Consider the following 15,238-nt stretch of genomic DNA (forward strand, 5'->3'; position numbering starts at 1 on the left):
ATTAAAAGCTATTTGGTTTTACATTGGTGGCAAATTGCTGGATATATCTGGTATATTTCCAAAATTATTACTACTACTAGTGTCCACGCAGAAGCACTTTTGCCACTGAGTGTCTACGTGGTCTAAGGTCAACTGGCAGGAGCTGCTTCTCTCCTTCAACCATGTAGATTCTGGGGATTGAACAAAAGTTGCAGGCTTGCATGGCAAGCACGCATAACCACTGAGCCTCTCAGGGACCGCTCAGGGAGAGTAGCTCCATAGTATAGAGAAAGAAAGATAAGGCTAGAGATTCCAAAGCAGCAGAAAGCAAAACAGGAAGAGATCAGGAAGTAAACTGAGAGAGACCAACAATAGCGGAGAGGGAACAAAACAGGCTCCGAGTCCAGTGTAAATATCCTTTTCATAGGCTGGAGGAGACCCAGGACTTGAGCTTTGTATGAAGTTACTTCTTATTACTGCTCTTCTAGACCTAGCAACTATAAAGTCACCTCTGCACCGAGAAACAATGGCATGTTTTTATCTGAAGACACCGCTTATTTATGAAACTGATCAGTGCCTGTCTGTTTTCTTCACATGCATTTTCAACTGCACTCTAATTTGATCCAAGTAGTAGTGACATAAACCAAATTCAACACTGAAAGAGCAGCTTACTTACTATTCTATCAAATTCCAGACTTTCATCTCAAAACGAGAGCCACAGAGCTAACCAAAGGAAACTGCATCTGATATTATTCCTGACTGTAGGGAAAAGGGGCCAGCTAAAGAAACCCACCCTGATCCTGGAGCCCAGAACCAGCGAAAGAAACACTTTATCCCTGAACCCAGAACCAAGAAAAACATGCCCTGACTCTGAAACCAGAGCCAAAGAAACACTCTTTGTCCTTAGAATCAGAGCCAGTGAAAGAAATATGCCCTAGCCTTAGAATTGGGGCCAAAAAGCTAAAAAAGGTCAGTGAAAGAAAAACAGTTTGGCTCTGAGATCAGTGTCATCTCTTTCCCTGAGCAGGAAAAAACTAACCAATCCCTAAAGAGAAAATCTTCTCCCTGGAGAAACTCCACCCCTAAAAAACCCTATATAAACCACCTTGCCTGGTCAGTTGTGGGCTGTTCTTTCCCACCCTGGTAGAGGCAGCCGCTCTCCTGGACTCCTCCTTCCCAAAGAAATCTCTTTCTCAAAAAAGTCTTGGGTATGAAGCTCTTCATTCACCAGTGCAGAGAAAAAGAACCTTGTTAAGACATCCCTTAGGGGGCTGAGCAAGATGGAGCAGGAGGTGATTGCTACATTTCTGTAGGAGTTTCCTTTTTAGCAGAGTGAAGCAAAAGAAGCAACATCTTCGGCCAAAGAAGCAGAGCTCTGCTGGGAAGCCTCCTTAAAGAGCTGAGCAAAGTTCAGCTATAGCGGCTCTCTAGGTTTGCTATATCCTGTGGGGAGACCATCCCCCACAGCACCCCAACTCCAGGTATAGCCTGACTCCCTGAACAGTCAAGATACCTTTCCCTCCAGAGCTGAGCTGTCCCACTGTTCCAATACAGATCACTGTATTCCAAATTATGTGGCCTTTACATTCACCAGCTCCAGCTGCCAGAGCTATCCTAGTAGCTCAAGGTTATAGCCTGACTTCCTGAGCAGTCAGGCTACCTTTCCCCACAGAACTGTAACACTTGCTTATACTGTTCCCATCCATTTGTCTCTACTATTTTAGATCTGTTAAAGAACTTAAGAAAGTAACTATACAGTACTGAAGACAGGTTATAAGAATAAGTTATGGCTGGAAGTGGCAGCATATGCCCTCAATCCCAGAGCTTGGGAGGTAGAGGCAGGCAGATCTCTGTGAATTCAAGGCAGCTGGTCTACACAGTGAGTTCTAGGCCAGCAAGGGTTACATAGTAAGGTCCTGTCTCAAAAAACCAAAAATCCCCAAAATGAAGTTATCAGTTCTACTCTTAACCCATGCTACTAGCTAAAATGCTACTGTTAAAAATATTTAACTATAGTTTACACTGATCAGCTTCCAAAATATTAACTCTGCAACTGAGCCTTCATTAAATAACACCCACCAGAAAGAGGGCTACTTTGGGTCTATCACCTAACATCTTCACATTCATCCAGCAACCATCTAGTGGTTCTAGAGGGTGTTACATTCACGACTACAGTGGCACAGAAACTGCATTTTACACTGTATCACTGAGCCAAGTGAAACGTGCAGGAACTATCCTGCAGAGCCGAGCCAGACTCGGCAGACTCGGCAGACTGCTCCACAGTGTCGCCAGTGCTTGGGAATAGTAGGATGTGGAGTACAGGCAGGAGCAGAGACAGTCTGAGAAAGGAGTCACTGTGACACTGTCTTCTTGGGAAAAGCACACGTGCTGACTCAGAAGATCTGGCATTTCGTTATGAGCCACAGGCTATTCAAATGATCTGAACAGTAATTTGGTCTAAAATGACACTGGTTTTAATGAGACAACAGCAAGGCCCATAGATCACTGTATTCCAAATTATGTGATCTTTACAATCACCAGAGCCTGCCAGAGAACCGCTCCACAGTTCTAACCACTTTAAAATGAAGTGATCCCCCTGTACTTCCTTTCCAGACCCGTACGCACCTGGCTGATGTTTACAGATGACCCATAGGGTTGGTAGTTTCACTAAGCCCAGGATGGGTTCCTGGCAGCGTGGTTGGTGGCTCTGCTGACGCAGCAGAGACCTTTTCTTCTTCTCTTCTCTTAAGGCAGGCTGCTTTGGGGTTGAGGTTCCTCTCTATAGCAGGAGAGAATTGATATCAGTATGTAAGAAGGTGGAAGGAGGGGCTGGGGACAGGGCTCGGGCAAATGGCACAGAGATTGGATCTTCAGGCCTGACTGGTCTCTGTTACCCAGGCTAGCCTTTAACTTGTGGCTATCTTCCTGCCAAGAATAAAGCCTGTTGGGTCTTAAGCTGAACAAACAGCTGTTGTTCTTTCGGTGAGGGTGATCAATCTCTGTAATTTCATTTTTATATTAAATCTCCTAATTTACAGAGGCAGCCATGATATGCTGGAACTAAATCTTCAGTATTAAATGAGATGTCAGAATTCTTAGTGACTACTTTGTATTTTATTTTTTAAAAACCTTTTTATTTATTATTTTTTTTAAAAGATTTATTTATTTATTATGTATACAATGTTCTATCTGCACATATCCCTGCAGGCCAGAAGAGGGCACCAGATCTCATTACAGATGGTTGTGAGCCACCATGTGGTTGCTGGGAATTGAACTCAGGACCTTTGGAAGAGCAAGCAGTGCTCTTAACTTCTGAGCCATCTCTCCAGCCCTATATTTTATTTTTTGATTATTATTTAGTCTTCTAGGGTTTAGCCTGCTTGAAATCAACATGTTAATCTTTAAATAAATCTTGGCAAGTGCCATTATTTGTCAGTCAAGATCAAGTTCTTCTTATGGGTTGTGCTATGACAGGGTACACTGAATTGATATGAAGGTGATACCCTCTTTCTACCTGGAAAGACATCTGTGCTGCACCTCACATTTACCAGTTCAGAAAACTATTCCTTTGTAGGGAACACATGAATGCAAAGGAGACAGATGACCATGGCATTCCTTCCTTCCCTACCCTGATATATACACAGAATAAGATGACAGAGTTCTTGCTGTGGCTGTGGTATAGCAAGGATGGTGCTAAAACTTTTTATAGAAGACAGCCAAGATGACAAGATACGATGAGTGATGCAGGTGTCTCTCAGAAGTGAGAAGAATAGGGGCTACCGTAAGAAATAGAAAAGTGGGGCTGCAGAGACAGTTCAGCAGTTAAAAGCACTGGCTGGGTCTTCTTGAGGCCCTGAGTTCAAACCTCAGGACCCATAGGGTGGCACAAAACTGTCTATAACTGTAGAGTCATGTGATCTGATGCCCTCTTCTGGTGTGCATATTTAAATGCATATACATGAACCACGTAAATACATCTTTAAAAAACAAGAAATGGAAAAGTAAGCATAGGTATCTTGCTTATGACAGTTCCTTACTTAATTTTTTGTTTCTGTTATAAGCATATGCTATAGGGGGCCAAGTGTCATAGACATCAGTTTACAGACTGATTCAAAATACCTTAATGGATACAAAGGGATCATTTAAAACTAAACTGTAATGAGTAAAACATTCATAGAAATGACAACTTTTTTGTATGTTTGGTTTTTTTGAGACAGGGTCTCACTATGTAGCCCAGGCTAGCCTCAAACTCAGAGATCTGCATGCCTCTGCCTCCTAAGTGGCACCACGAAGTGGGGAGGGTGAGAAAAAAAATGAAGAATGACTACTAACTCTAGGTCTGTCTGCCCTAGGAAACTCCAGGTTGGGGTTGGTCAGACATAGTCTGGAGCATCACTGTAAACCAAAAGGGGCCAGACTAGGCCTACTAAGCCAAGTAAACAAAGTATGTCTTTACAGAAACTGCCGGGCTCAGAACTGCAAGTATACCAAGCCTTCTTAAATGAACATATTATCAAATATCTCAAATGCTGGAGCCACAGTCCAGGCCATGACAACATCAAGCTTAGAAGACACTGCAAAGGACCAGCACAGGCACCGGCAGCTGATGAGATACTGGGCAAAGGGCATCTGAATGCTTTCCAAGGAGTCTTGAAAAGGAGCTGTTAAGACAAAGGCTCTGGACTTCAGCCTTTTCGTCTGAAAATAGAAGAAAAGGCCTTCCTGAGATTAAAGCAATCCCTAACACAGGTGCAGGTCAGTGTATCTTAAGTTCATCCATCTCTAATCAGTAAAGAATCCCACAGACAGCTCAGAACACGTGAAAGAGTCAGAACTATCTTCCTAACTGTATAGTTAGGAGTTAGTTAATAGGTAGATGGACAAGCCTGGATGTTCTCTCCGACTTGTTTCTGGTCTAAGTGCCTGCAGAGGACTGCTGCAGAGTCACAGGTTACAAATGAACAAGGTCTACTTGTGAAAGGCAGGGTTTTCTAACTTCTTTAAAATAATGAAACATTTCTCATTTTAATGGCTTGGATTTGAACTAGGTATTTCCACTCTCAAAAGTTTTAAAAGAACGACTCTTTCTTTCAGCTCTAATGCATGTGGGAATGAAAAGGTGCTCAACAAGAATAAATCCTGGCAGTTTTGCTGATCCCTCAGACTTCCATTAGAGAGCAGGCAGCTTTAACTGTAAATTGCTGGTGAAATCAGAATTCAAGTACCACGGGCTGAAAAGGGAAGGGAGACCGTGTCTGGGACTTCCTCACACTGGTGTCCTGCTGCCTTCAGAGTGGGGCCAAGTGTTCATTACAGCTCAAGAATTGGGGGTGGGGGGGTGGGGGGTGGGCAGGCAAGGCTGGAGAGATGGCTCAGCGGTTAAGAGCACTGGCTGTTCTTCCAGAGGACCCAGGTTCAATTCCCAGCACCTACATGACTGCTCACAACTGTCTGTAACTCTAGTTCCAGGAGATCTGACATCTTCATACCAATGCACATAAAATAAATTAAAAAAAAAAAAAAAGAATTAAGGGTGGTGTAATGAATGAATATGAGAATGGCTGGCTAAGGAAAAAACAATGTTCCCGTTATCATCACATGAGCAACAACCAGCCTTTGTGTGTTTCACAGGAGGCTGTAATTCTTCAAGATCTGGTGTCATGAACATTTATCCTCTACATACACTTCTAGGGTTTTGAACAAGATGAGCACATACCTGGTTTTAGGAACAGGGTGACTATGCACCATTCATACACATCAAACATATCAGAAGGACATAGAGATGAAGAATTTTCAGGTACTATCAATTTTTATGAAAGTTTGTACCAGTGATTCCCTGAGTTGTCATCTTCAGTGATGCTGAGGGATTATGGTCGTAGTTTTCAAGCACTTGCCTACTCTATTTAAAACCCAATACAAACATTTAGATAACCCAACACAAACAGGAGGGAGAGAGTTGCTCACAAGCAAATGTGGTTCAGAGCCACGTTTATTAAATCCTTGCAAAAAGGTTGTAGATGAAGCATTAGCAACGGATGGACTATACAGGTGACTGCTGAAAGACAAGCTAGATGGTGGAACCCCCAGGGCAGAAGTATCTACTATTTGATAACTGCTCCGCACAGAAGAGCTGTTGTGACAAATACACACTAAACAAATGAAGTTTTAAAGCTTTTGGGGGATCTCATCAGACTTCATGAAAAAGGAATAGTTGCCTCAATCAAGTGTGAACCCTTTCAAACCAGACACATGTGACACATGGGTGTGTCTTAGAAGTTTATGGCATTTCTAATAGAGATCAATAAAGCAGCCCTGAGATCTGACATGGGTGTAAAGGACACCAGTGTGATAAAGACCGAGGGGAGCTAGCTATATTTGTAGATGCCCCAGGGTAAAGCATGTGAGGAAACCTAGCACTGAGGAAGGAACACAACGTGGTTCAGAGAGGAGTGTAGGTCTAGACAAATAAATTCAGCAGTGAGAGATAGACACCGAGTCCTTGAATACAGCAGTATTCAGAGAATTTTCAGACAACTTGCCTAAGCAAAGCACAGTTAACAAATGTCTGACTGTCTGTCTCTGCTGGACTGACTTACCTCTGACTTGCTGTTCTAGACTAAGGATGACTGCCACAGCCTGATGAAGAATGAGGAGTTTTGTCTGAGGTTTTTCACTCTTCAAATGAAGCTGACACATTCGGCCAAGCTCCTTGAATGCCTCATTAATATCCCGCACTCGCAGGCGCTCTCTGGCATTGTTAGCCATCCGCCTTTCCTTCTCCCTTTCAATTTTCTGCTCTGGATTCAGATCCTCATCTTCATTGGTACTGCTGGAAAACAGTAGAAAGAGTGTCTATGAGCTTCGCTATAGATCTGCTGACTGTGCCAGATTATAAAGCATGCAGGTGAAAATGGAAAGTGTAACTCCTACTCGACAAGAGCAACAGCTGTACTGCTGTGCCTCGGTAGTCCTTTCCTTCTTCACTGTACCTGAGCAGTCATTTAGTTAAGTTGTACCACGATTTTAATACATTTTTCATCACACATTTTAGCATAAAGGCCTCTCTACGAAAGTAAATTATTCATAAACAAGAAACAAAACTAAATTCTACCACCTTGTTATACAGATTGAATCTACACATCAGCAGCCCCAGTGTTACCAGGACCAGTTCAACACAGACTTTCAAGTCTACATCCAATCTACAGACCCAGAAACTGCATCTTAGCAGGCCCCAATTGATTCAAATGCACCGAGTGTTGAAGGTCCTGACCTGGAGCAGGAGCACATCATGCACTCTGGCAGTCACCTGGTGCACAAGGGACAGAAGACTAGACACAGATGGGCTCAAAACATAGTTTTGATGTTGACGATATGACGAAAAAACTGGGAGATTTGGGGGAAATTTTTTTTTTTTGAAGGACAAACTGTCTTATATGTATCTCTGGCTATTTGGTGCTAAAAAGTACAATCGAGTAGTTGTGACAGGGACATCAGGGCCCATAGACTGTAAGTATCGATGATCTGGCCCTTTAGAGTAGAAAGTCTGTTGATTCCTAATGGACATGGAGAGAAGAAAGGATACAAATTATCTCTTAAAATTTGTTCAGAATAATAGCACTATGAGTCAAGATGCCTAGAAGTGGTTTTGGAATTCTCCGATTGAATTTACTTTCTCATTTACATCCTTCCTATGAGTAAGACATATATTAAAACCACAGCATTGTAAAAACTCATTTTTCTCAAGAGAAACATTCAGGCTTTGAAAGCTGTGAGAATGCCAAGGGCAAAGGAGCTCTTCGTTGGGTAGAAATGGAAGAAAGGGTCATGGCTTCTTTTAGCTCCGTCACTGCAGTCTCCTCTGCATTATAATATAACACACAAAACATATTATCAATACCTGTAAGGGATAGATATATTGTTGACAAATGATTTATATACCATAAATAAGATGCACTGAAAATACATTAAGTCCTGGCTGGGTCTGGCTGATCATGTGGGTAATCCCAGCAACTTGGAAGGTTGAAGCAGGAGGACCATGAGTTCAAGACCAGCCTAGGCTACAATCATCTAATTTTTTTTTTTTTTTGCAATATTTCCTTTTTTGTTTTTTTAAAGATTTATTTATTTTATGTGCATTGGTGTTTTGCCTGCATGATGTCTGTGTGAAGGTGTTAGATCCCCTGGAACTGAAGTTACAGACAGTTGTGAGCTGCCATGTGGGTGCTGGGAATTGAACCCAGGTCATCTGGAAGAGCAGTAAGTGCTCTTAACTACTGAGCCATCTCTCCAGCCCCCGAAATCACCTAATTTTAATGTAAAACTAAAACTTAAAAAAAAATCTGAAGGAAGGCACACAAATCATTTGAAAGTAATGTATTAATGTGTCCAAATTCATGTTTGAAAGCAAGTCAATTTTAATTTCCAGAAAACTCTTCCTGAGAGTATCACTCTATTCATTTTTACATTTTTCTCAAATTACTGCTGAAATCAGGGAATAGCAAACCTACTCTATGAAGGGCCAAATGGTAAATATTTCCTGTTTTGTGAGCCAAATGGCGTCTGTGGCAACTACTGAAACCTGCCAATGTAAAGCAAGCCTGGCCACAAATGACATAAAACCAAAGCATATGGTGGTTTCCAATAATACCACATAATAAGCAACAGGCTGGTGCCTGCATGAACCACAGTGGAGTCTGCCATATACTTAGTTCTTTAATAGATTAAATATTTACTGGCTGACATAAAACAAACAGTTGAACCTGTCCTCTCACTGCCTTTTTTATAAACTTTGACAACTGAGACAAGGTAAGCAGTTCCTTTTTCTATGAAGACACAAAGGGGTGTGAAATCACACCTTCAGTCAAACATCCACATGCCTTCTCTTTAGAGATGGGAGGATAAGATGGGTAAATTTATGTATGTGTATATATATATATATATATATACTGGCACCTAGACTGTAGTTGGCTATTACTAACTCATGACACCCTTTAATGTCCCAAAACTTTTTCCCTCTAGGGCAAACGTGTGAGATTTAAGGGCTGGACACTAACACATACCTTGTTCTACCTCTAGACGAGACCTTGATGTCTTTTTGGGAAGACTCATCATCTGATTTCATGTCATCTGATGAAGGAGGCTCATGAAGGTTCTCATCTTTTTCTTTGTTTTCAGTCTTGATTTCTGTTGGAACAACATTTCCAGACTGATTTTGCAAGCCACCTAACAAAGAGGGAAAGAAACATAAAATATAAGTCTAGATTCACATGTTCCAATCAAGATGGTTCAAAACTTTCTAGAGGATAAACTTGGGGTTTAGGTTGTATGAAACATTCTGGAGGTACAGGAATGTACATTATTTAGAGCCAGAAAGAACCTGTCAGAAACTAGTGGTCAAGTAGTCAGCAGTCCTAATTTTATCTAGATATTTGCATTTTTCATAAATCTATATTGTACCAAGGACCACAGTTTTTTTGTTTCCTTTAAAAAATTTTATGTCTCTCCAGTTCTATTAGAATCTCTAAAACAACATATTATAATTCAAAGTTCTCAACAGACTAAGAAATCTATTTCTCATTGACTGTAGGGACTGTGCAGGCTCACTCATGAGAGGAAGTAATCAACAGACAGGACAGGAGCAGAACAGACAGACCACCACTGAGTACTACACTGTGGTTTTCGACCAGTTCCAGCCAGCATAGAGTTAAGGTGGCTCAGCCAAGATGGCCGAATAAACACTAGCCGGTGACCCTCTGCATTCACAGGGTAACACTACTATGTGAGAGTCTGATCCACAGACGTCAGTTCAGATGGACAGGACAGTAGTCCAAAGGACATTGTTTTCTACAGTACTACTCAAAAAATGACAGAAGTTACCTCTGTAATTTTCTGGTGTTTTATGGTTCAGGTCTGTGTTTGAGGCAGCAACAGTACTAGACAGGACTGAATGATTACCATTGAGACTAACTGAATCTTCCCGATGAGGTCCAACCTAAAGTGAAAGACAACAACAAAAAGAAGTCACAAAGTGGCCAGTTTTTTTTAAATTTATTTTTTGTGATAGGTCAGCCTGACCCCGAACTCCTTAATTCAAGTGACTCTCCTGCCTCAGTCTTCTGAATAACCAGGATTACAGGCCTGCACCACTTCACTCGGCTCTGTTTAAGTCTTATACAGGATTTTATAGAGAATACAGTACTATCCACCTGAATTTAACAACTCTTTTTGGGCATTACTTTTTCTGAATTTCAGTGAACATTTTAAAATACTTGACAAAAAAGTATTTGAATCCTTAAGTTTCAAATTTTAAAATTCCATAGAGTGTTGTTAGTAAAAGCCAAAAGGGCTGCCAATGAATGCCACATCCTAGCTAGGTAAGACACTCTGAAAGGGACAGGACTAGAGAGCCCATAAGCCCCCAAACCTACTCTACATACCTGCTCCTGTGTTGAGTAAAACAGCCCCACACTGGAGGTACTACTGGTATTCATCTAACTGGCATCTTCCCACATACACAGCAGCTTATTTTTCCTCCCTCTCACCTGTAATGCAAACCTAAAGCAAACTAAAGGCTTTGCATCCCTGGGCATGGAAATCCTCATTTTTATTCTAAAGCTTTAAAAAACGTAACCCAAGCTGTAGCTGACCCAAATGAGAAGGAAAAGCACACTAACACCAACCATTAGATAGTGCACTATTTTAAGAGAAACGGGTTACAAATAAAGTTTTTTATTAGAACAGTAGCAGACTTGTCTACTGGAATATTAAGCCTTTAATTAAATAGTTTACTGCCTGGATTAGACAGGAGAAATGTTTTTCAACAGATCCTTCAGCCTTAACAAGTTATCAAGCATTGAATACTCCAAGTAATTGGTGTACCTTTTTATCTTTTTATGACTGTGGATTTTATCCTAAGATGTATAAATATCCTCATGTGGGTTTATCCTTTGATTTCCTGTGAGCTAAACGAAAAGACCCAAAGCAGAGTTTCGGGGGGTCATCTGGCAGTGGGTTTGCTTAGAGTATACCAGGTGTCTACCACACTTTTAAAATACTTGTCTTTTACCCTTAGTCTCATCTTTAATGTACTCTTTAGTGTACTCTTTAGTTACTTTTTATACAAAATTATCTGAAGATTAGCCACCACTGAGAATTACTCTGTTCCCTTTGGATATTCAAGTCTGTACTTTTTTCCCATAAACCATGTAAATTTCATCATGCATTAGAATCATACCTTAAAGCAAAGAGGGACCATAAAAATGACATCAGACTTCCAACCTCTTCCCACTTTTAAAATTTCGAGCTTTAGATTCCCTGTCCCCATTAAAGATTCTAAAAACTCCTGAAGCACTTAGCCTAACAGTCAGTGAAGAAAGGAGACTGAAGGAGAAACTTTCAGCAGTGTCATGGGACTCTGACATAAGACAGCCTGGTCAAGTCTGTCCTTAACACTCACTAGTGCCTTCTTCCTACTGACTGCTGAGAAGGAGGCCACTTGGAAATCCTATTCTAGGGGCTGAGGTCACACAAGCCTGAGGACAGGTATTCAGATCCCTAGCACCCACATAAAGGCTGGGTGGGAATGATAGCAGCTTGTGATCTCAGGGCAAGGAAGACACAGGCAGAAGATTCCCAGAGCAAGCTGGCTAGCTAGAGGAGCTTACTTGGCAAACTCTGGGTTCAAGTGAGAGACCCTGACTCAATATATACTATAAGGTGGGGAGCCAGGGGGGAAGACACCAGCTGTTAACTTCTGACACATGCGTGCAGGCACACACACACCCCATGAACACACACAAAATAGATCTCATTTTATGAAAAGACATGGGATAAACACAACATACAGCTGCTATTTTTAAGTGTCGACCTATTTTAAAGGTGAAATACCATAGAGGAACTTAGTTCAGAAAATCTCTGTGAGACAAAGCAGAAGCTGAACTTGCTGTGAGTTTGTGCACTTAAAACTTCACCAGATCTTGTTAAGAGATGCTAATTCTATTTTTATCTAAATTCTGAATTTATCAAAACCAAAAACCAAAAAAAAAAAAAAAACACCAAAGGAATGGCCTTATGAACTTCAAAATACACAAATATTCAGTCCGCATCACACAAGCAAAGCCCAGCCTGAGCAGTAACAGCTGAGTTGTTCAGAGACAATGCATCTGCTGACTTCTGACTTCCTTTGGCTTCAATAGCACTATTAAAAGAAAACTAAACTTTTTGCACCTTAATAAAAAGTACTGTACAGACTCTCTTCCTGACAAAAGGCTCTGCAGCAAAGGGTCATTACTTTCTCCTTGAAAGAAATAAGGCAGGGTGTCTTATTTTGGAATATAGATGCTAGCAAGTATTTTTGCCTCAATGGAACAAAACAAGGTTATTTTCTTACAGGAACTCACATTACTGGCCTCCAAAAACTTTTCAATTGACATACGTAGTAAAAACATAAACCTTTAAAATATGGTCTCAGACTAGCAGAAAGCTTGAAGTCTGGAGTTTCCCATGTTAATGCAGTCAGCAGAAACCTTTTCTTTGTAACTTGATTCCCCTTTTTCTGAAGAATTTGACTTCCACAGTTTTAATGGTTCTCTTTAACCCTTGCCAACCCTGGCTCCCACAGCCTTCCTTTAATCTGTGGCTCCACAATGATATGGCTGTCTACATGAACAACAGGTGTATAAACAGTTCTTTGTCTGCACCCAGAGCCTGTGGGCCAGCCAGATAGGACCATTTTAATTGTTCATCTCGTTAGCATACAGCTGACAGGCTGCTACTCCTGGGGGAGCAGCAGGGAAGGCAAACCCCTCGGCCTGCTATGCTCTAAATTTCCATCTTCTAAGAACCTCACTTCAGAATAAAAGGTCCAACCTCCTGAATGACTTAGTCTTGTACACTGGGCCTTCACAATGTGTGCACAGCTTGACTTTGGTGGATAACCTACAAGGAACTTCTTTTCATTTTTCAATCTGGCCAATGACTTTAGTACTCATAATGGAAAACATGTTAAATCTAATTAGTTGATGAATTAAAGAACAGACTTCAAATTTATCAGTATGAAGTTCTCTGATTGTGTTCTAGTAACTAGTCCATCTGTACTACTTCCTGAATATTACTGTTTTTACTATGACCATTATCAATATATAGACAGACTAATTACATGATTTTAAACACTGTCTTAAAATACTCTGTTGGTTTAACCCATTTGTTGTTTCCTTAATCCTTACATTTCCTTAAGTGTATAATTTCTATTATTTTCCAAAAATTCTAAATTATTTCTAAATTTAAAAACACTATCTAACCTGAAAACAAAAAAATCAGAATTTCCATTTAGGGAAAAAATGGACTAAAACAGGAGGAGTCGTTATAATTCTTTTATTTAGATGAAACCTAGACACATAATTTTCTATAGTATGGAAGCCCATACTAGAATTAACTCCTGTCCAAAAGGGAAAACAAGAATATTTAAAGTTGGGAGGGCTGAGAAGCCTGCTCACTTGGCCTTGCAAATTTGAGGCTCTGAGGTTAGATTCCCCAGAACCCACACAGAAAGCTGTGGCAGGACAGACACACAGTCCTACTGACAGGAGGCGGGGACAAAAGGATTGCTGGAGCTGCTGGCCAGATAGCCTGGCCTGTATGGTGAAGTTTCACGCCAAAAAGAGAGCCTGTCTCAAACAAAAGGTGATCAGTGATTAAGAAAGCCAGGTAGAGTGATGCACACCTTTAATCCCAGCACCTGGGAGGCAGAGGCAGGTGGATCTCTCTGACTTCCTGGCCAGCCTGGTCTACCTAGTGATTTCCAGGACAGCCAGGGCTACATAGAGAAACCCTGTCTTGAAAAACCAAAACTTACTAACGAAATAAATGATACCCAATGTTGTCTTTTGACTTAGGTATACATGAATGTGCAAACATGTGCAGCCAATTTGCCCCATACAAAGATTCCAAATTATTTTAGTTAAGTGACAAAAGGCTAAGAAAACTCTGAATAAAATTTTATTATATTTTCTTGACACCAAAACCCTCAAGCAACACCAAAAATAATTTTAAAAAATCTATATAAACTTCTATAAAACAATAAAAGTAAGATATCTATGGAGAGAATTTCATTCTGTACCATCAAAGACCTTTTAAGAATTTAAAAAGTGTTGTTTATTATTACTGCATACCACCGTATATGGGTAGAGGTCAGAGGACAATTCTGTGAAATAATTTCTCTCATTTCTATGTGGGTTCAGAGAATTGAACTCAAGTCTTCAGCCTTGCGTTGTGTGCTGACAAATGCCACAGAGGCACCTTGCTCATTTCATTAACTTTTTTAGGACTGGCATCAAGCTTCGCTGGCAAACAAACACAATCTCTATCTCTCTTGGCATGGTCTGCACCTGTAGTCGAAATCACTGTCTTAATGTTTTGTGAAGGACACAGGCACTGGAAAGATGCTACCTTGCTGAACACAGGTCCCCCCCCCCCCCCCCCCCCCCCCCCCCCCCCCCCCGCGCGCCAGCCACACACACAGAGGGTTTCTCTGTGTAGCTTTAGCTGTTGAGGAACGGACTCTGTAGACCAGGCTGGCCTTGAATTTACAGAGATCGCCTGCCTCTGCCTCCTGAGTGCTGGGATTAAAGGTGTACACCACCACCATTACCACTGGGCTTAGAGAAGGCAAAGGTTCTTAACAGCTGAACTACTTTGCTGACAAAGAACAACGGCTTAAACTATCCATACAGACTTTATACTAATGGTAATCTTGTTCACTGATCTATTTGCTTTGGAGGCCTGAGAGATGAGCTACTGTTCCCACTTTGTTGAGATGCAGATTCCCATCAACTTTTTAATCCATTTCAGCACATCTTGGCTCATCTTAAATACTTAAAACTACTTCTATAAAACTCCCAAAGTAGTTATTAAAACAGCTTATCATGGTGGCACACATCTTTAATTCCAGCACTTGGGAGGCAGAAGCAGGATCTCTGAGTTCAAAGCCAGCGCCAGCCCAGTCTACATAGTGAATTCCAGGGCAGCCAAGGCTACACGGTGAGCAGCCCGCCTAAAAATCAAACAAACAAACAAAACAAAAACTCCAAGAAAAAGGAAAGCAAAGAAGAATAAAACAAAACCTAAAAGGAAACCATGCCAACCTCCATTTTATATATTGGTAAGTCAATTTATCATCAAAGTAAGGAACTGACAAAGCAGGCCTGTGGATAAATCTTGTCTTCTGTTTTTTTGTTTTTTGTTTTTAAATAAAGGCACCTAT

The 15,238-nt window shown here is 41.1% G+C and overlaps 1 protein-coding gene across 3 annotated transcripts in view; it reads right to left on the minus strand.

Moving 5' to 3' along the window:
- Positions 1-15,238, minus strand: part of Tcf12 (transcription factor 12) — a 271,671-nt gene that overhangs the window by 3,565 nt on the left and 252,868 nt on the right. For all 3 annotated transcript variants that reach the window (XM_059268212.1, XM_059268213.1, XM_059268214.1), the window contains 4 exons: positions 9,856-9,970; positions 9,039-9,201; positions 6,576-6,808; positions 2,605-2,758 (listed from right to left, as the gene is read on the minus strand). In XM_059268212.1, the coding sequence (XP_059124195.1) occupies positions 2,616-2,758; positions 6,576-6,808; positions 9,039-9,201; positions 9,856-9,970 (654 nt within the window). In that variant the 3' untranslated portion in view covers positions 2,605-2,615. The remainder of the gene's footprint in view (positions 1-2,604; positions 2,759-6,575; positions 6,809-9,038; positions 9,202-9,855; positions 9,971-15,238) is intronic.

The sequence above is a fragment of the Peromyscus eremicus genome, chromosome 7, assembly GCF_949786415.1.
Source record: "Peromyscus eremicus chromosome 7, PerEre_H2_v1, whole genome shotgun sequence".
Taxonomy (NCBI): Eukaryota; Metazoa; Chordata; class Mammalia; order Rodentia; family Cricetidae; genus Peromyscus; species Peromyscus eremicus.